Below are 24,881 nucleotides of genomic sequence, written 5' to 3'. Positions count from 1 at the left end.
CAAGGAGCCCGATGTGGGACTCGATCCCAGGATGCTGGGATCATGACCTGAGCCGAAGGCAGCCACTTAACGAACTGAGCCACCCAGGCGTCCCTGATGACCTTCTCTTGTTTCTCACTCAAGTTGACCTTTCTATACTCTTCGATGCTCCTGGCCACTGTCCCATCCTCCTGTCATGACGTTCTCTTTTCTCTTGGCCCCCAGGAGAGAGTGGAAGAATCTAGGCTTTGGAACCCTCAGAGACCTGGGTTCCAATTCTAACATCGCCCTTTACTGGCTTGGCCTCTGGGCCTGTCATTCCCTGTCACAGAGTCTCAGTTTCCTCATCTCTAAAACAGGACATGTCATACAGATCTCGAAGGATTGTCCTAAGGGTTAAGTGAGCTAATGGGTATAATGCTGGTCCCAGCCCAGCAGCGTGTGGGGGCCAGCTCCACACCTTCCTTTCTCTTCCGCTCCTTTGCTGGCTACTGACCCCTCCGGCCTGTTGCTGAGATGTAAGTGTTCTCTGCAGCTCTTGGTTTCCTTCTCTTGCTCTGGCCCTCACCCATCTAAGAATTTAGATAGCACTTTTTCTCTCTAGTCTGACTACTTCTCGCCTGCCTTTCACATCCGCAGTTCCTGGTGGACGTCTCCACGTGGATGCTCCTTGCGGGCCTCCTGCCTTGGGCAACCGCCACCTACTCCTCTGGGCATCCAGGTTCAGAAGCTCTGAGTCATCTTGGGCTTTCTTACTTCCTCTCCCCTCCACAGGTAAGCAGTCATCTTGTCCTTATTTTCTCTCTGAACTACCACTCAGACTTCCTTCCCTCTTCCATGGTTCCACATGGTTCCAGCCTTCATTACCTCTCCCTTGGATGGCAGCTGTAATGTCTCAACTATCTTCTGCACCTGCTTTTCACTTCCCTTTCTTCCCTTTTTTTTTTTTTTTTAAATTTTTATTTATTTATTTGTCAGAGAGAGAGAGAGTGCAGAAGCAGGGGGAATCGTAGGAAGAGGGAGAAGCAGGCTCCTCGCTGAGCAAGGGGCCCAGTGAGGAACTTGATCCCAGGACCCTGGGATCATGACCTGAGCCAAAAGCAGATGTTTAACCAACTGGGCCACCCAGGCACCCCTCATTCCCCCTTCTTTCCCCCCCCTTCCCTTCCTTCCATTTTTTTTTTTTTTTTTTTTTAATTTGACGGAGAGGGAGAGACAGTGAGAGAGGGAACACAAGCTGGGGAAGTGGGAGAGGGAGAAGCAGGCTTCTCGCTGAGCAAGGACCCTGAGATCATGACCTGAGCTGAAGGCAGATGCTGAATGACTGAGCCACCCAGCTGCCCCTCACTTTTTTTTTTTTTTTAAGTAATCCCCACACCCAGTGTAGGGGTTGAACTCATGACCCCAAGATCAAGAGTCACATGGTCTGGGCACCTGGGTCGCTCAGTCATGTAAGCATCTGACTCCATCTCAGCTCAGGTCATGATCTCAGGGTCTTGACATTGAGCCCCGCACTGGGCTCCATGCTCAGTGTGGAGTCTGCTTGAGATTCTTTCTCTCTCTTCCTCTGCCCCTCCCACTCATGGTTTCTCTCTTTCTCTAAAATAAATAAATCTTAAAGAAAAAAAAAAAGTCCCGTGCTCTTCTGATTGAGCCAGCCAGGCATCACCCCCTTATTTCAATGTAGGTCAAACCCCAAGATCCTTCACCCTTTCCAAAACACCCCACCACTCCCTACCGCCTTTAGGACATTCCCAACCTTGGGGCACCTGGCTGGCTCAGTTGGTAGAGCAGAGAACTCTTGAACTTGGGGTCATGGGTTTGAGCTGCACATTGGGCACAGAGTTTGCTTGAAAACAACAACAACAACAACAACAAAATACAACATAACCTTCTAGGTCCTCAATAGTCCTATTATGTAGTCTCTTTGCTTTTTATTTTTTAAAAACACTTTTAAATTTTTATTATTTTTATTTTTTTAGAGAGAGAGTTCATGCACACACTAGCAGCAGGGAAGGGACAAAAGGAGAGGGAGAGAGAGAATCTTAAGCAGGCCCCACGTCCAGAAGACTGATGCAAGATGCAAGGCTCAATCTAATGACTCAGCTCATGACCTGAGCCAGAATCAAGAGGTGCTTAACCCACTGAGCCACCCAGACGCCCCAAGACTCTCTGCTTTTTGCTTCATCGTTTTGTGAAGTATTCCAAAGCAAGTACAGATATGACATTTCCTCTTAAATATTTCAGTATGCATCTTTTTTTGTATGCATCTTTAAAAAATAATTTTCTTATATAATCATACTATCATCATAGCTAACAAAATTATATTTTCTCGTGTCTAATTCCCAGTCCATATTCAAATTTCCCCGGTTGTTCCCAAAATGTCTTTCCAGTTCGTTTGTTCAGACAAAGATGTAATCATTACACACAGTTATTAGGTATCTAAAGTTTCTCAATCTTTTTTTTTTTTTGTAAAGATTTTACTTGACAGAGAGATCACAAGTAGGCAGAGAGGCAGGCAGAGAGAGGGAGAGGAGGAAGCAGGCTCCCCACTGAGCAGAGAGCCCAATGCGGGGCTTAATCCCAGGACCCTGGGATCATGACCTGAGCGGAAGGCAGAGGCTTTAACCCACTGAGCCACCCAGGCGCCCCTAAAGTTTCCCAATCTTGACTTCAGACACTTTCCCGTCCATTTTTCACCACATCCTTCCTGAACCCTTTGAGCTAGCCAATCCCAGCCTGCCATCAACCTTGAAAACTACTTTTTAAATACTTTTTTATACTTGGGTCTTTCCTTGTCTCTGGAACCGAGAGCCTGTTTCTTTATTCTATAAAGTCACCTCCAAAAGATCCCGTCTTTGTGATACCAAATTTGTTCTTTTTCCTCTGGAGCAGAAGCAGCATCTGTCCCTCCCTCTGAGAGTGTCTACCCTGCACCAGGGGACTGTGTGTCTGTTCACAGGGAGGGCTTGGCTCTGTGTGTGGGCAGAGGGCAGGGCCACTGTCTCCCTTGCCTGTCCCCCTCCCCCAATCTCCTGTGGGTGGCACGTGCCTGGCCTCTAGCGGCAGCACAATTAAAAAAACTGATGAATACTCCTTTTAGCATCTTTGCTCCTCTTCCCACGGCTTGCCTAGGTGATAACTGGGGAGCAAAGTCCAGAATGGGCTTGGTGTCCCTTGCTGGAAGGTTGTGATCCTGGAAACTGGTTCTTAGCCCAGTCCAGATCTCTTTCCTTTTGCTTTTACAGTTTCTTTCCTTCTTTGTGTACACATACAAAGACTCAGGAAGTGGTTCTTAAGTCAGGACTAGAAGAACCTGAGGGGTGGGGCCCAGGCTGGGTAGCCAGGAATAGTGGCTGGTTCTGTCCTTGGCCTGTTCACACAACTTCTGGGAACCACCAGGGCACACATCGGAGGGAAGCAACCTGAGGCCGCCATCTCCCTTTCCAGCCTTCACCTTGCTTTATCCCCTGGGATGTGAAGTGCTGCCTGCTAGGCTGGGATGGGAAAATCCAGAAGATCTATCCGTGCCTGCTTCAGTGTCCTTCCCCATGCCTCCATCTGATAAGAGGCTGATCCAGGAGTGGTGGGAGCATAGACCTTGTCCACCCTCCCCCGGAGGGAGGGACTGGACTGTGACTGCTTCCTCCTGTTCTCAGCCCACTACTCCGGAGCCCCAGAAAATGGGGAAGGGACTAACAGAGGGGGGGACAGGAACACCCACTCCAGAATGTTGGGGGACTCCCAGAATGTGAGGCCAGGGACTTTCTGGAAGTGTTCGGAACCCACCCCATCCCAGGGAGCTAACAGCGCCCTCTGCCGACTCGGGGATGGGAGTGGGGGGCTTCAACAGAGATGGGAACCAGAGGAAAGAAGTGGACTTCAGGTGGAAGACGAGGCGGCCTCTTGAAGACCACCTCGTCACCTTCACGGCCCAGTCTCCCGGCGCGGGCCCTAAGAGTGTAGCTCCGGGCCGCTATAACCCCTTGGCTCGCACACGCTTCCTCCGCTTGCCCGAACCGGGCAGAACTAGGCGACGCTGGGTCCCGCCCTCCCAGCCCGAGGTGGCGCGGGGACCAGGGCACCAGAAGGGGTGCCCTGGCACCCTGAGATCCTGCCCTCGCCACTTTCCCTCCGCGGAGGTGGGCGCTGCTTCCCGGCTACGGGCCACGTGGCCCCTGCCGGGCGGGGGGCTCGGCCCTCCCTCTCATGGGCCGGGTGACTCAGGCCGCAGCTGTTCCCGCGTCACATGAGGGAGGAGGGCGGCCACTGGGCGGAGGAGGTGGCGGGGGAGGGGGCTGTGGCTGGAGACCGGGGCGGGGCCGCGCGGCGGGCGGGGCCGCAGCCGGGGGGCGCCGCTAGAGAGCCCCTGAGCCGCGGCCGGAGAAGAGCGCACAGCCTTGGGGAGCCCAGGTGAGGCCGCGGGGTCCACGGCCGGCCTCTGTCTAGGGTGGGGGTAGCTCTTGGGGAGCGGGTAGCTCTCTCCGCTGCGGCTCGCCTCGGGTTCCCGAAGATCCGCCGCGCTCCCGGACGCTCCCGAGGCCCTCGCAACTTTGCAACTTTGCGGAGTTCGGGAGGCCCGGGAGGGTTCGGTGGGGGGACGGGCTGCGCTTGTGTTTCGGGGGAGGTCAGAGCGAAGGGGAAGACGGCTGGGAGTCGCGCTTGGGCCGAGGGCCGTTTGTAGGGGCTGGCTAGGTGGGGAGGGGATGTTGGAACGCGGGGGGTGTTGGCGGGCCGAGGGTGGTCGTCGGGCCCCGGCCGGGGTGGCGGCGGGGCAGGTCCCGGCTTCGCGGCGGTCGCCCCCACCCCTCTCCAGCCTGGGAGAAGAGGGGGCTGGGAGACGTGGATCTGACCGCGGGTTTCCGGGTGGGAGGGGCCGGGAATGGGGGCCGCGCAGGGAAGGCCTCGAGGGCCGGCAGGGAGCACGGAAACCGAGGTCCCCCTTCGCCCGGTTCTCATCCCCCTGCGCTCCCCTCTACCCCAGGCCCGGCAGCCATGGCGGTGGAAGGAGGAATGAAATGTGTCAAGTTCTTGCTCTACGTTCTTCTGCTGGCCTTCTGCGTGAGTGGGAAGGGGGACGGTGGGGGGCGCGCTGGCAGGGTGCGGGGAGACCTGGATCCGGAGTGGTGAGGGCTTAGGGGCCGAGAATGAAGGCAGCTGGAGACCAGATGTGGAAGGAGAGCCGGTGGAACAGGCCGAAGACAGCATGGCCACCCCACCCCCTCCAGCTTTCCGGGTCCTCTAAGGCTTGTTTGGACCAAGAACGGACAGCGTGGGTGCAGAGCACCCTCCCCCTCGCCCCTCCTGGCCCTTCCTGTCTGGTGACCCAACCACTTGTGATATCGGGCAGTGGGGCAACCAGCCAACGGCCGGCCTGATAGCTATCGCCGTGGGGCTTCCCTCTCCTCCCCACCCTTCCCTACTCTCTCCCTTACTCCTCCTCCTTTTCTATTCCCTCATCCCTCTTCACTCCCCTCAGCTGCTTGGGGGTGGGGATGGGCTGTCTACCCTCTACAGTCTGTTCCTGTCCTGGGCTCCTGGCTTGAGAGGCCGCTCTTTATCCACGGAGGGGCACCCCACTCCGGTCTCTTTTTCTGATCCCTTCTCCTCCCTGGCCTAGTGGGCCTGAGGAACCCTAGAACAGCTGATGAGGATGAAGTGGGCACTAGAAGATAGAAGGCAGTTCTGGGAGCCCTAGAGGCCCATAGGAAGCACCACTCTAGGTGAGGAATATGTGCCCTGGGGTCAAGGCTTTCTGGGAACTTCTCCTTTGGCATTTCGCCAAATTGTGGGGAACTACAGGCCATCCTCTTCCCCTGCAGTCAAGTTTTCTGGAGGTGTGAGAATCTGTCTCTTTGGGATGGGGCTAAGGCTGTGTCCTGGGTGTACCCACTGTGCTCTGAGGGCTGATGGGTTGTGGGTCTGGCCCAATTCTGACCTGCCCTCCTCACAGGCCTGTGCAGTGGGACTGATTGCTGTGGGTGTAGGGGCCCAGCTGGTCCTGAGTCAGACCATTATCCAGGGGGCCACGCCTGGCTCCCTGTTGCCCATCGTCATCATCGCAGTGGGTGCCTTCCTCTTCCTGGTGGCCTTTGTGGGCTGCTGTGGGGCCTGCAAGGAGAACTACTGTCTTATGATCACGGTGAGCTGGGTGTGGGGCCAGGGTGGGTATCTGGGACTGCGGGGAGGGTACCCTACGGAGGGGGCGGAAAACCTTCATGAGTGAACTAGAGGCTGGCTGGGCCACAGCAGGCCACTGTCACCAAGACTCCAGCCTGACCCTTGTCCACTGTGCCTGCAGTTTGCCATCTTCCTGTCTCTTATCATGCTGGTGGAGGTGGCCGCAGCCATTGCTGGCTATGTGTTTAGAGACAAGGTAAGCAGGGGAAAGGGCGGAGGGCCCTGCCTCAGAGGTCTCGCTGCTCTGGGATGCGTGTGCCCTGGAGTTTGACCTCAACAGTGCCCCTTCTTATTCCCAGGTGATGTTAGAATTTAATAAGGACTTCCGGCAGCAGATGCAGAATTACCGGAGAGACAATCGCACAACTTTGGCCCTGGACAAGATGCAGGAAGATGTGAGTGAAGGTTGCTGGGAGCAGGGGTAGAGGGGGAAGAAGAGTCTTATCTTTGTATTGTAGGTGGAGGGGCACATACTAACCTTCTACTCCGTATTGCTTCTCTCCGGCAGTTTAAATGCTGCGGGGCAGCTAACTACACGGACTGGGAGAGCGTCCCTACTGTGCCCAAGGGCCAAGTCCCTGACTCCTGCTGCATCAATGTCACAAAGGACTGTGGGGCTTCTTTACAAATAAATAACATCTACTCTGAGGTAAGGAAGAAACAGAGATAGAGGGGACTTGGGAGATCTGGGAAATATTTCAAGGGCTGAGATAGAGAGAGGGACCAGGGATGGAGGTGGAGAGGGTTAGGGCCCTGGGATGGGGAGGAGGTCTGTGAATGCTAGGGGTAGGGTGAAAGGTACAGAGAGCGGGGGAGAGAGAGGGAACAGAGAAAGTAGGTGGGAAGTTTCTGATTACGTTCTTGCCCTGTGTGCCTACTACCTTTCAGGGCTGTGTGGAGAAGATCGGGGGCTGGCTACGGAGCAATGTGCTGGTGGTGGCTGCAGCAGCTCTGGGAATTGCCTTTGTGGAGGTGAGAGGCACCTTTGGGACTCATTCTGGGGCATCTGGGCACTAGGGGCAGTGGGACGAGGGTGCTGGGGAAGTCCTGGCCTGGGGACAGGGGCCCTCGTGGTGTTTGGGGTCTGCTGGGTGGGCCTCGGATACTTTGCCTTTCTGATCCTTTCCACCCCTCTCTCTTTACTTCTAGGTACTGGGAATTGTTTTTGCCTGCTGCCTCGTGAAGAGTATCCGGAGTGGCTATGAAGTGATGTAGGGTGTCTAGTCTCTTCAGTCTCCTCATCTAAGGGAGTGGGGTAGTACACTCCAGGTTTTTCAATTAAACGGATTATTTTTTCAGACTGAAAAAAAAATGGTCTCACTTTGTCTTTAAGTGTAGTACTTTATCCTTTCCTTCTCTTCACCTGTGTTCCTGTCCTCTGGGATCCTGTTCTATGCACCTCAGTAAAGAAAGGCATATGGTGGTGGTGGTGGTGGGGTTGTTGGGGGAAGGTGGGTTTTGCTTAAGACACTGGTGGGGTTGGCAGTGGAAGTGGGGATCTGGAGGGGGCTGGGCCCCATGGCCCTCCCTGTCTCCTAGTCCTGTGCTGCCAAGTTTGGGGCTGTAATGTTCATGAAGCCATCTCCTGCCAAAGTCAGAGGGATTCCCCACAATGGCCCTACCTGGGAGAGGCCAGCCCACATCTACCACGGACATCTTCTCCCTGGTGTTCTGCCCACCTCTGAAGGCCTAGCAAGTCCCTCCCAACAAAGGGGACCCGGCTCCTTTTAGGGTAGTGATCAATTGCTATCACACCTTTGTGGCCTGTATCCATTAGATAAGAGGACAATTTAGGGGTTCCTGGTTGGCTTGGTCGGTTGAGTGTCCAATTCTTGACTTTGACTCAGGTCATGATCACAGGGTCATGAGATCAAGCTCTATGTCTGGCTCCCAGCTCAGCAGGGAGCTATTCTCTCCCTCTGCCCCCCTTCCCTCACTTGCAGGGTCTCTCTCAAATAAAAATGTAAAAAAGGAGGGGCCATCTGGGTGGCTCAGTCAGTTAAATGTCCTGCCTTTGGCTCAGGTCGTGATCCCAGGGTCTTGGGATTGAGCCATGTGTCAGGCTCCCTGCTCAGTGGGGAGTCTGCTGCTCCCTCGCCCTCTGCCTCTCCCCGCCAACTCATGCTCTCTCTTGCTTGCTCTCTCAAAGAAACAATGAAAAAAAAAAAAAAAAAGGGGCGCCTGGGTGGCTCAGTGGGTTAGAGCCACTGCCTTCAGCTCAGGTAATGATCCTAGGGTCCTGGGATGGAGCCCCGCATCGGGCTCTCTGCTCAGCAAGAAGCCAGCTTCCCCCTCTCTATTTGCTTGCCTCTCTGCCTACTTGGGATCTCTCTCTGTCAAATAAATAAATAAAATCTTTAAAAAAAATAAAAAAAGTAAAAAAGAGAGGGGATAATTTAAGTTGGTATTGCCTTTTTTCCTCCATGGAAACCACCCAAGCCTGGTCCGGACCCCTCTTCACTACCTTCCTTCCCTCCCTCTTAAGAAAAATAGGTACTCCTCATAGAAAATAAATGTCCAACAATGCCCTCTGGTGGCCATTCCAGGAGCAGCGTCAAAGGACCTATACAGATGCCAGAGGGCCTGGGGGGTGGGGGGTGACACCCAGTGGTTGCTAGTGGCTTTGCAGATAGTACAGAGACCCCAGCATCAAGTCAGCCTAGGGGGCAGGGCTTAAATGGGGTCAGTCTCCCACTGGACAACTTCATTTCTGCCCATCTACAGTGTCTTTTGTTTATTTGTTTTTTAAGCAAGACATTTATTCAGTGCATATTTTATGCCAGGCATTAGGCAGTACCTGGGTGGGGACAGAAGGCTGGCAGGCTGGATTCAGCAGACTGCCTGGGCAGGCTTGGGAAGGAGCCAGGTGAGCACAGCATCCACCAGGCTGGCTGGCAGGTAGGAGGCTGGCAGCCAGAGCAGCTTGGCGTCCCAGCCTGGGCTGTAACGGGTTCTGGGGTAACGAGCAGTGAGGGCATGCTCCAGGCACCTGCTCACCTTGGTCAGGTCTGGATCACAGATCAGGTTCATGATGCGCTGCTGTACTTCCAAGTCTGCATTCCAGGAGATGGTTGTAATCAGTGTCCCTTCCCACTCTGGCCCATCTCAGGCCCTATATTCTGGGTTCTGGAGCTGGTCCCCAGCAGAGGTCAAAGGGCTCCTTAGTGGCTCCTCAGTATGGTAAGTGGGCAGGTTCCAAATGGCCTGGGTGTTCTTCTCTGGCACCCCAATTCACCCTCACCTCCTGCAGGCTGGTGTAGGACGGGCCTTTCTGGTGCTCTCATTTCCCTTCATGTGCCCGTGTGGGCCCAGATACTCACATTTGGTGAGGAAGGCCTCCCCATAGCGGGCCTGTGTGGCAGAAGGTAGCCGTGCCCAGCACTCCTGCAGCGTATCCTCCAAACTCTTGAGATTTGTCACAGGGGTTCGGAAGAAGCCAGGCTCCACGATGGAGACTCGGACCCCAAAATGAGCCACATCCCGCCTGGATGGGGATAGAGGGAGGTTTCTGGCTTCTTCCCCTAATTAGGAAAGGGATCCTCAGGGACTTGGTTGTAGGGGCTAAAATGGGAAAGTTATCACAAGCTGGGGACCGGGGTCCTGAAGGAAAAGGGGATCCCTGCTGTTCTGGGACGGGGGCAAATGGGCCATGTATTTTTTGAGGTTTGTTTCCCTTTGTACTCTTAAGATCTAGAACAGGGGTCAGTAAATTTTTTTTTTTTTTAAAGATTGTATTTATTTATTTGACAGAGAGAGGGAACACAAGCAGGGGGAGTGGAAGAGGGAGAAGCAGGCTTCCCATAGAGCAGCTCAATGGGGGCTTAATCCCAGGACTCTGGGATGTCCTGAGCCAAAGACAGACGCTTAGTAACACTGAGCCACCCAGGCGTCCCAGTAAACTTCTTAAAGGGCCAGACAGTAAATATTTTTGGCAACACAGGCCTAAATATTATTGATATCAAGTAGGTACTTACATAATCATTAACAATGTAACCATTTAAAATTGTAAACACCGGTGCAATTGGTTGGGCATCTGACTCTTGATTTGGCTTGGCTGGTGATCTTGGGGTCATGGGACCGAGACTTGTGGCAGCTGGGGGCTCTGGTTGAGATTCTCTCTCCTCCCTCTGCCCCTCCCCCCATGCACCTGCTCTCTCTCTCTAATAACCTTTAAAAAATAATAAAATGTAAACACCATTATTAGCTGGAAGGCAACTGGCCAGATTCTGCCTGAGAATTTGCCAACTCCTGACCTGGAACTACCCCATTCCCTAGGTCCTAGAGCACAGGGTTGAGTCCTGGGTGCTGGACATGAAGGGTGTAGACTGGTATTTGCTGGGGAGACTGCAGAGACACATAAAACCTCCTTGACACAGATGCAGAAATCCAAGTATCAAGCATGTGTTCCATGATGCTGACTGGAAAATTAAAGAACCAAGGCATAGGGACGAAAGTATATGAAATTCTTTGCTGAGTGACGGTGTAGAAGGCAGACTTCCTACAGAAGGTGGGCTGGCTGGGGGGCAGGCCCTGCTCCCGTGTGGTACTTGTCAAGTCTCCTTTGTGTTCTCAAGGGACTTTGAACATTATTTAATTTTTAAATATTTCTTTTTTTTTAAAAAAAGGTTTTATTTATTTGAGAGGGAGAAAAAGAGTGCGCACTACAGAAAGCAAGCAGGAGTTGGGGGCAGTGGGAGAGGGAGAAACAGACTGCCCATGGAGTAGGGATCCCAGGACCCTGGGATCATGAGCTGAGCTGAAAGCAGCTGCTTAACCGACTGAGCCACCCAGGCGCCCCTGAACATTACTGTTTAAAGACGAATGGCAGGAAAACATAAAGATGAGGGACAAGCAGATCTGGGGGTAAGTCCCACTGCTTCCACTAACTAGTTGTGTGGTCTGGTGTAAGTTATGTTACCCTGTGGATATCAAAGCCTATTCCTTAGAGGGTTGCTGGGAGAAATAAAGGACAGAATGTTCTGTAAAAGTACTAGTTTACCATAAGTAACAGTTACTAATAATAACACTAGGGGCACCTGGGTGGCTCGGGTGGTTGAGTGTCTGCCTTTGGCTCAGGTCACAATCTCAGGGTTCTAGGATTGAGCCCCAGCTGGGCTCCCTGCTCAGCAGCGGGTCTGCTTCTGCCTCTCCCTCCATCCCTTCCTCTGCTTGTGCTCGCATGCACATGCTCTATCTTCAATAAAAAAAAAGAATATTAATAATGATAGCAGACTTCTTGGGGCATTTTCTACATGCCAGGCTCTATGGTGGCCTTAGAAGTACCTCATTTTACTCCCAGCACCCATGAGGTAGATCCTCTCATCCTGATTTAACAGATGAGGAATGAACTGGTGTAAAGAGAGGTAACCTCTCAAGGTCATGAAGCTCCCATGAGAGGAGACTGGGGTTTGAACCCACAAAGTTGAGCCCTAATGTCTCCTCTTCAGGATCCCACTATGCTGTGTTTTAGTCATCTCTGCAGGGCAATCCAGGGCTCTGCAACCCTCACCTCAGACAGTCAGAGAAGGCCTCCAGGCCAAACTTGGAAACACAGTAGCCCCCGCCATTGGCTGCCAGGCGACCCAGAACACTGGTGATGTTGACCACCCGGCCCCGGGCCTGCTGCAGCAGTGGCAGTAGGGCAAGGGTGACACCGATGGGACCCAGTGTATTCACGTTGAGCACCCGATGGAAATCGTTTTGCGTGAGCCACAGGGTGGGCCCAATGATCCCAGCCACACCAGCGTTATTCACTAGACCAAAAAGCCCTGAGGAGGGAGGAGACAGATAGCACAGGGTAGGTAAGGCATTCCAATGCGCTCTCTCCAGATCACTCACCTTCCCCATGCCGTCCCTCCAGCTTCCTGAGGCCCGTGAGCACCCTGCACCATAGTCCCGGTGGCCCCACAGTCCTGGAGGCCCCACGCTACTCACCTGCTTCTCCAACCTGTGTTTCCACCCACTTGGCTGCCCGCTGGACACTCTGGGGATCCGTGACATCCAGCAGGGTGGTGTGGAGGCGGGAGGAGGCCACCCGCTGTAGGTCCTCTGCCCCTGAGGGGGTCAGGCAGCTGGCCAGGACTCGGAAGCCTCTCTGGTCCAGTCTCAGGGCCAGAAGCCGGCCGAAGCCTGAGTCACAGCCAGTGATGAAGACAAAGGCGTCGCTGGCGGGCAGGCTCTGCCGGTCCCTGAGCAACCACAGCGCTGCCCAGAGCAAGACTCCCAGCAGCAGGGGCAGCCACATGGCCAGAGCCCAAGCGACCTGCAGGTGGCAGCCGAGGCTGGGCGGGAGAACTTGTCTGGTTTACTCGGGCTTGGAAACCCTTGCCCCTATTATCCTCCCTAGCTGGTAGTCGGCTCTGAGCAGACTGAGAAGTTCTCTGCTTGGCAGGGAACTGGCAAATTCTGGCTCATTTAAGCCAAGCAAAGATCCAGGCAGACCCTGTATCGGGGGCTACCTTAACTAGAGCCTGAGGGGCCGGGGCCAGGGTGCAGACTCTGGCACACACGCCAGCAGAGGAATCTGGCTGGCTTTCAGCTCTCCTGCTCAGCCAGCGACATCTGAATTCTCTTCATGTAAACTGGGCCTTATTTTTGGAAACACATACAGGGCACAGAGCACTTCAGCCCTGTTGACCCCAAACTTACTGTGTGATGCTGAACCGCATCTCTGAACCTGTTTTCTTTTTTTTTTTTTTTTTTTTTTATTTATTTGACAGACAGAGATCACAAGTAGGCAGAGAGAGAGAGAGCGAGAGAGGAGGAAGCAGGCTCCCGCTGAGCAGAGAGCCCGATGCGGGGCTCGATCCCAGAACCCTGGGATCATGACCGGAGCCGAAGGCAGAGGCTTTAACCCGCTGAGCCACCCAGGCGCCCCTCTGAACCTGTTTTCTATTCTACCAGCGGGGCCGACACCAGCCGTGGCCCAGCTGGGAGCTGTGGAGGGTCAAGGGCGATCAAGTGTGAGGAAGCGCATGAAAAGCTTCCGGCTTTGACTTATCAACACGTGCCATATCAGAGCACCCAGCTCCCGGGACCCTGCTTACCTCCTCTGGGGAAAGCTAGCAGGCAGTACAGTGCCCGAAGCTCCTTCTCGTGCTCTGTTTGAGAGACTTTGCTCCCAGTCTTCGGGTGGCCTGGGTCCCAGAGGTATTAAGTGTGTCGGGGGGGTGTTAGGGGAGAGGCTGGGAGGAGCCAGGGAAGCTGGAGCCTGGCAGTCAAAGCCAATGCTTGGCACAGGCCAGGCCTGCTGCGGCCCCCAGCCGGGGGGGTGCCTGACCGCCTCTGTCAGGAGGAGGGATATGTCAACGACAGCAGCTGCCCCTCTCTGTTGGTGACCTTGGACCTGCCACTCCTCCTCCTTCCCAGCCCTGAAGTGCCCCCATCCCCAAGAATTAATCTCCAACCTGGTCCGGACTCATGACACTGCTTAGCACCAGGCTGGGAGAGGCCACGAGCACGAGGAGAGGCAGAGCGCCAGAGCGGGGACCAAGCCTGCTCCCTGTCATATTTCTCCTCTGCGGGAAACCAAAGTCCTGAATTAGGAAGCTTGGGGCAGAGCCCACTAACCTTCTCTGGGGGGGCGTGGGAAACTTCCGCCCTTGGCTCATGCAACATGCACCTGCACCAGGCCCAAAGAGGGAAAGAGGGGTGGGACGGTGAGAAGATGCTCGCTCCACCCTTTACCCAAAACGTAACTGTCACTTAGGGAAACAGTCTTTGAATCTTCCACTCCTATCCACCCATGCTGGGCTAGTAGCTCTTTGAAACATACCACACAGAAATGGACACTTGTGTTTTATTCTTGGCCTGTCAGCTTCCCCCACGGGGGAGGCAGGAGGGGTGGGGGTGGGGTTAGGAAGGGGGGACAGGCTAGGAGGGGGCAGACTGCAGCTGCCCTTTGTACACATATTCCAGTGCCGTGGCAATGGTGCGCATGTCCAGCTCGATGCTCCGAGCCCAGTTCTCCACATCCCCGATTTCCTGGGAAGGGGAGAGGTGGGAGGCTGGGAGTCAGAGTGTGCAGGGTAGAGTGTGGCTCTAAGGAGACAGATAGGGGCACTTTCCATCCATCCCCTAGAAAGGGCTCTGCTTGAACCCACCAATTACTTTTATCTCTCTAGCTTCTCTGACACTTCTCTGACACTCTGACACAATACCAACGATTGCTGGGAGCATCCCCATTTCCTTTTTAAACTGAGCCTTGAACTGACCTGCCTGGAGGCAGTTAATAGGGTCCCACGGATGTAGGGAGTGTGGCCCACCTTGAGTGCCTGATTGAAGTTCTCCACCATCCCGATCCACTGGCCTGTTTGCTTGGCAAACTGGGCAGCCTGGACCTGCAGGGTCTTCACCTCATGGTCCAGCTTTCTCTGGTTCATGTAGGCCTGGGCCACACTAGAGGTTGGAAGAGGGATGAGATCAACTCACCCATCTGGTGGGGAGTGGTCTCCCGGACTAATATTCCACTGCAAGGGTGGGAGGGCAGCCAGCAGTCAAACTGGGGAAAACCCTGTGAGTTTGGCCATTCTTGGATGTGATGCAAATGACTACCATTCATGCAAATGAACCAGCTTCTTCCTCCCACTCTCAGCATTCCCAGGAGAGCCTAGCTGGGAGCGGACTGAAAACTTACCATCTCCTACCCCACCAAAGGAATTCCTAAAGCTGGGTGATAGAAGGGAGGATTAACCTGGAGGGAATATCCCTGGGGAAGAAGCTGGGAAAATCCAGCAGCAGGGAGAAATCTGGCCATGCTTGGAAGCCCAGGGATGTGTGCAAGAAGTTGGGAAGGGAAATAGGGCCCCTCCCTGAATCTGGGGTGGGATGGGAGAGCAGCCCCCTCCCCAGGAACTCAGGGTCAAGAGACGATATCTCAGGGGCTTCTTCTTGGCTCTCAGTCTCTCTCCCAACCCTTCTCCTTTCGCCCACACAGATGAAGGAACACACACACACACACACACACACACACACACACACACAATCTGTCTCTCTCTCTCACCCTTTCTTCCTTCTGCTCTAGGCAGTTTTTCTTTTTTCCTCAATCAAGCCTGGCTGTAGTTACTGTTAATGCCTTGAGGTTGCTACCCCCAACCCCTTACCCTGACCCTCTTCCCCCAACCTCCCCATCCCACAACTACTGTTCTTTCTCATTGGCTGGAGAGTCTTTGACTCCCCATCCTAAAGCTCTAGGTCATCTGGGAGACTCCACATCCGGTGCCACCCCCAACTGGAATCTGCGGGGGTTGGAGGGGGCAAGGGGTTTGGGTGGGTGGAGAGAAAGGGAAGGACACCTGACAGGGGCTGAGACAGATTGAGCCTTTGTTTTCCTTTCCAGGGAATGAGGGGACCCGTGGGCAGCAACACAAAACCCTTTCTAATCTGGCTTTGGCTTAGCTGTCCTCTAAGCTGAAAGAGGGGTGGCCCCTAGCAAAGGAGGAGCGGAGGGAGAAGCCGGGCCAATCTCAGAGCAGAGCCCAAGAGGCACCAATGTGGGAGGGAGGAAAGGGGGCAGACCCCATCCTTTCTCTTTGGGAGACAGCTTGGCCATAGTACAGGCTGGTGCAGGAGCTCAAACAGCAATAGCAGGGGGCTCCCGATGCTTTAAGAGATTCCCCTGGGAGTTCCTAAAACCCTAGTTTTTCCTGTTGACCTCCCACATTCACACTGAGTGAAGGGAAAGGTCTGCAGGGGAGGGAGATCAGAGGCCTCAACCACAAGCTTCTTGTCCCCTAATCTTCCCCAGAGATGAGTAATTAAGATGACAGTCCCTGCATGGCTCACTTGGGTGACTCAGTCTCTGGATTCACAACCAGTTATTCTATTTGTCCTGGGGTGGAAGGCATCTTCCAGTCATCATCTCAGCACTCTGCTGGGTTACTCAGGGTCAAGAGAATATTCTTTGCTCCTTCCCAAGTCTTTGGTTGTTACTGGCATTCTTCTATAGGATTGGCACAGGGGGGTGGTCTCTGGAGGCTGGGAAGGAAGGGACAAGAAGGCTTGGCTCTGCTATAGCTCCTGGCATAGATTCTGCTCTCAACCTCACCAGCTGCGCCATCTCTTTCCTGCCAGCTGCTCCCCAGGCCTGCCTGAGGGTGGGAGGTAGAGAAGGAGAGGGTGGCAAGTTCTGGTGAAGGAGGGTGCTCTCCCGCCCGCCAAAGTGACAGCTGGACTTGGAAGGATGAAGGGAAGTGGGCAGATGGCATCAAGCTGCGAGCACCAGGGAGGTTATTGTGGGGAGAGGGGAATCTGGCGGCTTCTCCAACCACTGCAGCTGCTCCTCCTAGTGCAACGTTAGAAGTCAGAGCTGACTCAAGCCTCTCCCCATAAAGTTAAGCTGGGGGAGGGGAGGGAATGATGGAACATCCCACCCCCTCAACAGCAGTCTGAGGGTTGGACCTTGCCAATGCCTAAACTTGCGGGGGGGGGGAGGGAATGGTTTTGATGGGAAGAAGTTCATACCCCACATTGAGGTGATCCACCAAAGCTTCTGTCAGGCAGGTCGCTGCAGTGATAGCCTCTCGCCTCCTCTTCTCTAGGGATGAGCGGAAAAGGGATTGGAGTAGAGAATCGGTTTTTTGAAGGATGGTGCTACAGGGCCGACACTCATTGCTATTCCACTAGTAGCAGGAACACCTCAACAAACCTTACAGTGCTGGGGCTGAAAAGGACTTTGCAAAATATAAAGCAAGCCTTTTCATTTTATTAAAAAAAGTTTTTTTTTCCCGTAAGTCTTTTCTTCTTAGAAGAGGTGAGTTAACTGGTACCCTGGGAACGGAAGCGACTCGCCCAGAGACGCTAACGAGTCAGTGACGGCGCCCAGGACTCCAGACCTCCGGCACTATTTTCCATTCTCCTGGCTTGAGGATTAGTACGTCCCCGATTCCCAGGCCAGATCCTGGAAGGGCCCCACCCCCATTTCCGAGGTTTCAGGCCTCCAAGAATCTCATCTCAGCCTGACCCCAGCACGCTCCTCCCCCAGGAGCGTCCCTTCCCACTTTTGGGACCAGAGGCTCCCTGGGCCAATCCGCACAGCGCTGTTTCTAGCGCGGGGGCCAGACGAGGATGCGCGGAGACTGAGAGTGGGGGGCGTTACCCGGAGGGGGGGCGGGGCGGGGAGGGCCGGCTCGCAGCGTAGTCAAAGGCACTAGAGCCCGCTGGCAAGTAATGGCATTTCCAAAACAGCGCCCCCACCCCCTCTCCGACGCCTGCGCCCACCAGCCCGCGTCCTTCCCAGGATCCCGGCCGTTACTCGAGCTCCAGGCTCCGGGCTGAGGCTAGGCCGCGGCGGGAGAGAAAACAGCGGACGGGAACGATCGGCTCACCCTGCAGCTCCTTGCGTTCGTTCTGCTTGGCCTGGTGTTCTTTCAGCAGGCGTGACAGCATGGTGGCGGCGGGCTGGGGGCTGGGCGCGCCCGGCCCCCTCCGACTCCCGGAGCTGGAACGCGTACCTCGGCTCCCGCGGGGTCTGGGTCACGTGACCGCAATGTCACGTGAAGCCAGGACCGCCCCCTTTTCAGGCCGGTGGGTGGAGAGCGTGGAAGAGCTTGGCTTTGAACGGAGGGTCTAGCTTAGGGTTGGGGGCAAGTGAACTCTGGTCTTTACTGGGCGGGGGGTCTCCCTTTTTGGTGAGTGTTGGGAGAAGTTTTCTTTAGTACCCGTATTGCAGAGCCCGTTTTGATCGTCTCCTTTGGATCTCAGGGCTCCCGGGAGGGTCGGTACTTCCGGACTGTGCATCATTGTTCCGTTTTAAGTGGGGAACAGAGGCTCCCTGGGCTCATTGAAATTCTTTTCCTTTCCTCGCCCTTCCCTCCTGGCAGCTCTGGTCGGTTCTCCGTTGATTCTCAGCACCCACCCCCTGGGAGGGAATGCTTTCCTCTTTTTCCCAGCCCCTTCGCTTCTCACCACCCTGCCAAGATCCTCAGCTCTGGGTGATCACGGTGGAGAAGAGGCATTTTCGGCATTTCAAGCGACCTCTTCGGGAGCTTTGCTAATTTGGCTGGCTGTGTGTAGTGAATGTATAATCCCATCTCTGTTCTTATGTGGTCAGGGAATGCGAACCCTTTCAGTCTTACCAGAATAATGTCTCAGTAAAAGGTAAATCATGTAACACCTCTCTGAGCTAAAGAGAAATGCTTCCGGGATTAACTCCAACAGGAAAGAATTATAAACATCATCAACCTATTCTTGCTATCTTGGTGCACCAGCTCTCTTGGTGCATCACGCCCCAACGGTCTGAGTGTCTCTGGGCAACTCGCTTATGCTCTGGATTTGGTTTTCTCCCTAGAAAAATAAGGGGATTGGATTAAATCAGTAGTTCTCAGCCCTCAGCTAAACATTAGAACCACCTGGGGAAGTTTTAAAAAATGCCCTGGCCCTAGATTGAGTAACAGGATCTCTAAGGATTGGAGCCCAGGCAAGTATTTTATAAAAAAGTTCAAGGGCGCTGGGTGGCTCAGTGAGTTAAGCCTCTGCCTTCGGCTCAGATCATGATCCTAGGGTCCTGGAATTGAGCCCCACATCTGGATCTCTGCTCAGGAGGGAGCCTGCTCACCCCCCCACCCCCACCTGCCTCTCTGCCTTCTTGTGATCTCTGTCAAATAAATAAATAAAAATCTTAAAAAACTTTAAGAAGTTGTTCAGCTGATTCTAGTTTGCATTGGACTTTGCCAATCACTGGACTAAACCATATCGAGGTCTGTTCCCAACTTTGGCATTCTCTCATTTTGTGATTCAGTTACATAGTAAAAAATTGGCTTCACGATATATACTTAGAGGGGAAGAGAAATAGGTGCTTATTTATTTAGGTGTTAGAAATAGGTGCTGATTTAAACAGACATTCAGCTGTTTTCAGAGTAGCATCTTAAATCCTAGGAGGTGTGCAACCCTTGAAAGGATTAGTGAATGAAATGTGAAGTGGTAGCATAAAGCAGAGCATTAAATGCCACCAAGAGGGATGCCTGGGTGACTCAGTCAGTTAAGCCGCTGCCTTTGGCTCAGGTGATGATCCCAGGGTCCTGGGATGGAGTCCTACATCGGGCTTGCTCGGTGGGGAGCCCGCTTCTCTCTCCACCTCTGTCTGCTTGTGCACTCGCTCTCTCTGATAAGTAAATAAAATCTTTAAAAAAATGCCACCAAGGGCGCCTGGGTGGCTCAGTGGGTTAAGCCACTGCCTTTGGCTCAGGTCATGATCTCAGGGTCCTGGGATCGAGTCCCGCATCGGGCTCTCTGCCCAGCAGGGAGCCTGCTTCCTCCTCTCTCTCTGCCTGCCTCTATGCCTACTTGTGATCTCTCTCTGTCAAATGAATGGATAAAATCTTTAAAAAAAATGATTTAAAAAAAAATGCCACCAAGATAAAAATTCTGAATAAAAATGTTCGATACTGCATATGTAAATGTCTATGCTTATATGTGTACTCTAATTTATTTTCCCAGCATTTCTAGAGTATTTACCATAGGTCAAACACTTTACACATATTAATTCATTTAATCCCTAGAACTATCAGAGGCAGTGAATTACTGTCGCCCTCAATTTTCAGATGAAGAAACTGAGGGACAGAGTGGTTGAGTAATAAATAGAGCTTGGTGGCAGAGCTAGGCTACAAATCCAGGCTATCTGATTTCAGAGCCTGAGTGTAACCACTGTCCCATGCTGCATTAACCGTGGGAAAGAGACCCCAGGATGGGAAATTCTGTGTCTTGTCACTATGTCCCTCTAGCCTGTGGGCACAGTTGAAGGGAATCCTGGTAGGGGAGGAGTGTTTGGGAAGAGTCCTCGCTCCAGTGGGGCGCTGATCAATAGAAGCGGGAAGAGTGAGAGCATCACTGGGCAGCCTAGTCCAGTCCTTCCCCCAACCCCCACTTGGCTCCAGCTTCCAACTGCAGTGAGCAAGCAAAATAGAAGCACTTGGAAGATCCTTGCTGCCTCACTCCCAGAGCTGTGGGGCCTGGGAGAGAAGAGCAGGGGTTGAGGGGGTACCAGAAAATAGTTATTTGGGGATGTGAAACAGAGGGCAGGGGCTAATGAGGGGGTTGGTGTTGGGGGTTTCAGTGGCGGGTTTGTGAATGTTAAGATTAGGCTGACTCAGGGAGAGTGCCAGCCCATCCTGTATTGCCGTCACCCCCCTGGCACAATCGCCTGACATTTTCACAATCAGTATAGAGACTGCCAGGAATCTGCAGACATCAGCTCCACCCCCCTCCCCACACACTGGCTGTTCCTTTGCCGTAGAGCTGGGCAGAGAACATGGGGACCTCTATCTGGGGACCCCAGCTGATCTCTCCAGCATCATCCCCCAGATGCTATTTTTTTCTAGGCTTTTGCTGCTCACTGTGTAACTTCAGTTTCTGCTGAGTTGAAGCTTAGCTCCCGACCCGCCTTTGGTTGAGATGGACACAAGCTTCATGTGTCTCTGGAGAATGACTCTTGATGTTTGAAATCTCTTTCTGCCCTTATCTCCTTAAACTCCTTCCCACCCCACAGATTATATTCTCTTAGAATGAATGAATGCAACTCCACGCTCCTTTCCCTCCCCACTCATTTCTTTGTTCTTTTGAGGTCTTTACTTAGCAAGCTTTAAACTGAGTGCCTGAGCCAAACATGAAGGCCAGAAGCTGCTGAGTTGTTAAGGGTTGGGTGAGGAGGACTGAAGGAGAACATGGAATGAGTGCAGGAGGCTTCTCATACTGGGAAGTCTGGCTGGGTTTCTAGGGGGGAGGGTACTGTTGGTGGTGTGGCCAAGTTCCAAATGTTGGCCTGAGGCCAGTGCTCAAAGAAAAGGGGCCCTCAAGACAGTCTAAATGGCTCCCTGTGGGAAGTGACCTCCCAGTCCTCCAGAAAAATGCATGGGTTTCCCTTGGATCCTTAAAGATGAGAGCAGTCAAGTCATTTCTCCAGCGATTCCTCTCAATCAAATTTATATTCTCTCTCTCCCAGCCACTCCCATAGTTCAAGCTTTGGCTACAGCCAGAATTCAGAGGCAGGCAGAAGGATTCCAGTGCTGGAGAGGCGGGTGGGGTGAGAAAGTCCTCCTGTTGTGTGTGTTGGGGAGGAAGAGGCTGACCCTGGGACATATGCTCCAAGACTCTTTTGCCAGATGAAGTGGAGGGAGAAGTTAACCCTGCAATGTGTTCTGGGAGTGTTTGCCTGTAAGCTAGAGACAGCAGCTGGAAAATGTGTAATCCAGGGAAGCTGAAGAACAGGGATCCCATATGGAAGAGAAGAAGGTTGTTAAAGGGGGAAGGGGCTGGAGAAAGCCCCAGCTTCCACTCCAATAGGGGTGAAGACTTTGCTGGGCCTGGACATTAATCAATTTTTAAAATTATTTTGAAATAGTTATAGACTTAGAGGAAGTTGCAAAAATAGTACATGAAGTCCCATGTACCCTTCACCCAGCTTCCCTTCCTGGTGACATCTGATATAACTGTAGCACAATATAAAACCCAGGAAGCTGACACAGGGACCCTGTTCACTAGCCTACAGGCCTTATTCAGTTTTCATAATGTTCTACACGTATTCAGTGTGTATGTCAGTGTGTGTATGCATTCGTAGTTCTATGCAGTTTTGTCCCGTGTATAGATTTGAATAACTACCACCAAATCAAGGTACAGATCTCTTCATCACCACAAAGGAACTTTCTGTGCTATCCATTTTTTTTTTTTTGCAACTATTTATTTATTTATTTAATTTTATTATTATTATTTTATTATTATTATTTTTTATTTATTTGCCAGAGAGAGAGAGAGAGAGAGCAAGTGAGTACACACAAGCAGGCAGAGAGGCAGGCAGAAGCAGAGAGAGAAGCAGGCTCCCTGCTGAGCAAGGAGCCCGATGTGGGACTCGATCCCAGGACCCTTGGCTCATGACCTGAGCCGAAGGCAGCGGCTTAACCCACTGAGCCACCCAGGTGTCTCTATTTGTTTTATTTTTAAAAGATTTTGTTTATTTGAGAGAGAGAGCGAACATGTAAGAGAGTGAGCACAAGCTGAGAGAAAGACAGAGGAAGAGGGAGAAGCAGACTCCCCACTGAGCAGGGAGCCCAGCCTTGGGGCTGAATCCCAAGGTCCCGAGATCATGACCTGAGCCGAAGGCTGATGCTTAACTGACTGAGCCACACGGCGACCCTATTTATTTATTTTAGAAGTATAATGAACACACGGTGTTGTTAGTTTCAGGTGTAATGTGCTATCTATTTATACTTACCTCCTCCCATCCCTGTCCCCTGGCAATCACTAATCTGTTCATCATCTCTATAGTTTTAATTTTGTGAATTTCCAACTCTTGACTCAAACACAAGAAGTTCTCAGCAGGTTTGTTTATTCAAACACGGAGCTTCATTCTCCAGATCCCTCTAGCTTCTTCATTCTACGCCCCACCCCCTTCACCTACAACATTGTGTCCCATTCCAACAATCTGGTCTCACTTCTCCTTTAGGGAAAACCGACATGTCTAAATTTACTAGGCTGGTCTAGGACTCTTACATTCCCCCCTTCTCACCCTCCCTTGCCCCACTATTTATAGCCAGGCTAATTTTGGGCAGGCTCTCTCTCTCTCTCTTTTCCTGCTCCTTCCTCCTGTGGCGGGTGAGATGACTTCTCAAATATTTGGGCAGAGGAGGTCAGAAGAAGATTCTTGGCATCTGATTTCAGCCTTGGATTTAGCAGGAGCCAGCAGGGTGAAGATGAAGGGAGGCAGACATCACAGGTGCAGCAAAGAGGAAGGCACCTGGGCCTCTGAAGGCATTCGACCTTGGTTGGAGATCTCAACTCAGAGTCAGGAGTCCTGGGTTCCATACTGATTGTACTACTCTGCATTCTTATATCAGCTCTACTGTGTTGGGGCTCTGTGATAGAAAGGGGACAAAGAGGGCAGATGTGGGGGATAATAAAGTAGGCTCCTGGTTCCTGCTTGTTGGCAGCACATGTGTTTCCTCGATAGTCCCTAGTTGGAGCTGTGTTAGTCCCCTGGAGGGGATGTCTACAGTGTATTGTTGCAAAAACTGGAGACCCAGATATTCAAATGTATAGTAACTTACCCAGGGCAATGATTGTCCCAGGACCAGCAGAGTGAGAGCCTACCCTTCTGTTTGTTTTTAAAAGTATAATCTTGGAAAAAGAAGTAAGAGAGACAAAGGGAGCATGGGAAGAGAAATTAGGTAGGGGACATTGGGGCTTTTAATAAAGGGAGGTGAAGAGAAAATACTTTTTCTTTTTCTTTTTAAAGATTTTATTTATTTATTTGACACAGAGAGAGATCACAAGTAGGCAGAGAGGCAGGCAGAGAGAGATGGGGAAGCAGGCTCCTTGCTGAGCACAGAGGCAGATGCGGGACTTGATCCCAGGATCCTAAGATCATGACCTGAGCCAAAGGCAGAGGCTTAACCCACTGAGCCACCCAGGCGCCCCGAGAAAATATTTTTTGAAATAGTTCATATTTAAGTAATCTTTCCCCACAGCATGGGGCTCAACCTTATGACCCTGAAATTAAGAGTTACGTGCTCTACCAACTGAGCCAGCCAGGCACCTGATGAGAAAAGAAAATTCTAAGGATATGATGATAGAGACAACATTAGAGACATTGAGAAATATTCAGAGAAGGGTTCCAAGTGATAGAGACAAGGAAAGGGACAAAAATAGAGTTTGGGATGAGACAAAACCAGATAGTGAGAGAGGGAAGGGAAAGATGGATAGGTGGATATACACAAGACCATCACCCAGTGAGCAGAGGAGCCAGTGAATAGAGGAGGTGGGAGCAGGCGAGGTTCCAGTTGTGCCAAATTATTTCCTATCTCTCCTCCTAGCCCCATTTCTGGATTGGAGTTATAAATAGCAGAGGGTTGGAAAATATGCCCCTTCCCTTTGCTTCTGTCCCAGCCTGGGGGGAAGGGAGAGGAAGAGATACAGGCTTGCTGGTCCCTGTGGAGATCCTTGCAAAGCCCCACCCAGATCCTGCCTGGACCAGCCCCTGGAAGCTGCCTTCTCCAATCTTTCCCGTTAAAGGGTGGGAAACCGACATTTCAGGGAAGAGGTCTGAGAGCCAAAGACCTCCATTTCATCTCTCTGCCTCTTGGGTACAATCTTTTTCATCCTTGCCCTTGCCCTTCTTTGACCTCCATTCCCTTTTCCCCAGCTTAATTAATTTCCTCTTCCTCTATCAATCACCCTCAGTAATTTTCTTTTCTCCCCTTCATTCCAACCCCCCCACACCTTTTTTTTGGTAAGCTCTGTGCCCAAGATGGAGCTGGAACTCACCATCCCCAAGAGCAAGGGTAGCATGCTCTATAGACTGCTCTATAGGCAGTCAGGGTCACCCCCTCACCCCCCCCCCCCCGCACTCCCTACCCGCCCTAGCCGCCAAACCATTCTTTATTGATCAAACTCTTGCTCTTCTTTCTCCATCTCTTTTCTCTGTTTTCTTTCTACCTGCCTCCTTTGCTCTTTCCCCCAGACCTGCTGAATTTCTCTCTCTCCTCTTGCCTCTATCCTGACTGCAGACGATGTGGCTAGCATAGCCCTTGTCACTGCCGGGCTCTGAGGGGTGGGCTGGGATGGGGCGGGATGTGGTTTGATTCGAACAGCAGGCTAGGCGCTCTACGTGACCACGGAGAGAAGGGAGCACCAAAGGACCACACAGGACCCTGCCCTTTCATCTCCCTGTGTACATCTCTCTTCCCAGACTGTCCTTTAGCCTTAAGCACTTATCATTTCTTACCCTCCTTTTTTTT

At 52.5% G+C, this 24,881-nt stretch overlaps 3 protein-coding genes across 3 annotated transcripts; 1 reads left to right on the top strand and 2 right to left on the bottom strand.

Moving 5' to 3' along the window:
* The first annotated feature begins 4,281 nt into the window (after positions 1-4,281).
* CD63 (CD63 molecule) lies at positions 4,282-7,471 on the top strand. The gene is made up of 8 exons (XM_032348533.1): positions 4,282-4,392; positions 4,964-5,040; positions 5,933-6,121; positions 6,281-6,355; positions 6,459-6,554; positions 6,668-6,808; positions 7,048-7,131; positions 7,309-7,471. Exons 2-8 carry the CDS (start codon positions 4,975-4,977, stop codon positions 7,372-7,374), a joined length of 717 nt encoding a protein of 238 aa, XP_032204424.1. The 5' UTR covers positions 4,282-4,392; positions 4,964-4,974; the 3' UTR covers positions 7,375-7,471.
* Positions 7,472-8,532: 1,061 nt separating this feature from the next.
* RDH5 (retinol dehydrogenase 5) lies at positions 8,533-13,841 on the bottom strand. The gene is made up of 5 exons (XM_032348532.1): positions 13,044-13,841; positions 12,094-12,835; positions 11,669-11,927; positions 9,480-9,643; positions 8,533-9,212 (listed from the first exon to the last, which is right to left on the bottom strand). Exons 2-5 carry the CDS (start codon positions 12,401-12,403, stop codon positions 8,989-8,991), a joined length of 957 nt encoding a protein of 318 aa, XP_032204423.1. The 5' UTR covers positions 12,404-12,835; positions 13,044-13,841; the 3' UTR covers positions 8,533-8,988.
* Positions 13,842-13,943: 102 nt separating this feature from the next.
* On the bottom strand, positions 13,944-17,663 carry BLOC1S1 (biogenesis of lysosomal organelles complex 1 subunit 1). The gene is made up of 4 exons (XM_032348534.1): positions 17,484-17,663; positions 16,621-16,693; positions 14,424-14,556; positions 13,944-14,142 (listed from the first exon to the last, which is right to left on the bottom strand). The coding sequence occupies exons 1-4, from the start codon at positions 17,542-17,544 to the stop codon at positions 14,032-14,034; spliced, it is 378 nt and encodes a 125-aa protein (XP_032204425.1). The 5' UTR covers positions 17,545-17,663; the 3' UTR covers positions 13,944-14,031.
* Between the last annotated feature and the right edge of the window lie 7,218 nt (positions 17,664-24,881).

This window comes from Mustela erminea, chromosome 6, assembly GCF_009829155.1.
Source record: "Mustela erminea isolate mMusErm1 chromosome 6, mMusErm1.Pri, whole genome shotgun sequence".
Taxonomy (NCBI): Eukaryota; Metazoa; Chordata; class Mammalia; order Carnivora; family Mustelidae; genus Mustela; species Mustela erminea.
Note: the sequence above shows the minus strand (reverse complement) of the source record. Positions and strands in the feature narration are given on the sequence as shown.

What these genes read in the sequence shown, in the direction of transcription:
- BLOC1S1 (XM_032348534.1), bottom strand. Translation starts at nt 17,544, where the DNA reads ATGCTGTCACGCCTGCTGAAAGAACACCAGGCCAAGCAGAACGAACGC. An exon ending in CGAACGCAAGGAGCTGCAGG is followed by an intron (nt 16,694 to 17,483) that starts GTGAGCCGATCG and finishes GCTCATCCCTAG; the next exon opens with AGAAGAGGAGGCGAGAGGCT. An exon ending in GTGGATCACCTCAATGTGGG is followed by an intron (nt 14,557 to 16,620) that starts GTATGAACTTCT and finishes TCCAACCTCTAG; the next exon opens with TGTGGCCCAGGCCTACATGA.
- RDH5 (XM_032348532.1), bottom strand. Translation starts at nt 12,403, where the DNA reads ATGTGGCTGCCCCTGCTGCTGGGAGTCTTGCTCTGGGCAGCGCTGTGG. An exon ending in AACACAGGTTGGAGAAGCAG is followed by an intron (nt 11,928 to 12,093) that starts GTGAGTAGCGTG and finishes CTCCCTCCTCAG; the next exon opens with GGCTTTTTGGTCTAGTGAAT. An exon ending in GGAGGCCTTCCTCACCAAAT is followed by an intron (nt 9,213 to 9,479) that starts GTGAGTATCTGG and finishes CCTGGAATGCAG; the next exon opens with ACTTGGAAGTACAGCAGCGC.
- CD63 (XM_032348533.1), top strand. Translation starts at nt 4,975, where the DNA reads ATGGCGGTGGAAGGAGGAATGAAATGTGTCAAGTTCTTGCTCTACGTT. An exon ending in TGGACAAGATGCAGGAAGAT is followed by an intron (nt 6,555 to 6,667) that starts GTGAGTGAAGGT and finishes TCTCTCCGGCAG; the next exon opens with TTTAAATGCTGCGGGGCAGC. An exon ending in TAAATAACATCTACTCTGAG is followed by an intron (nt 6,809 to 7,047) that starts GTAAGGAAGAAA and finishes ACTACCTTTCAG; the next exon opens with GGCTGTGTGGAGAAGATCGG.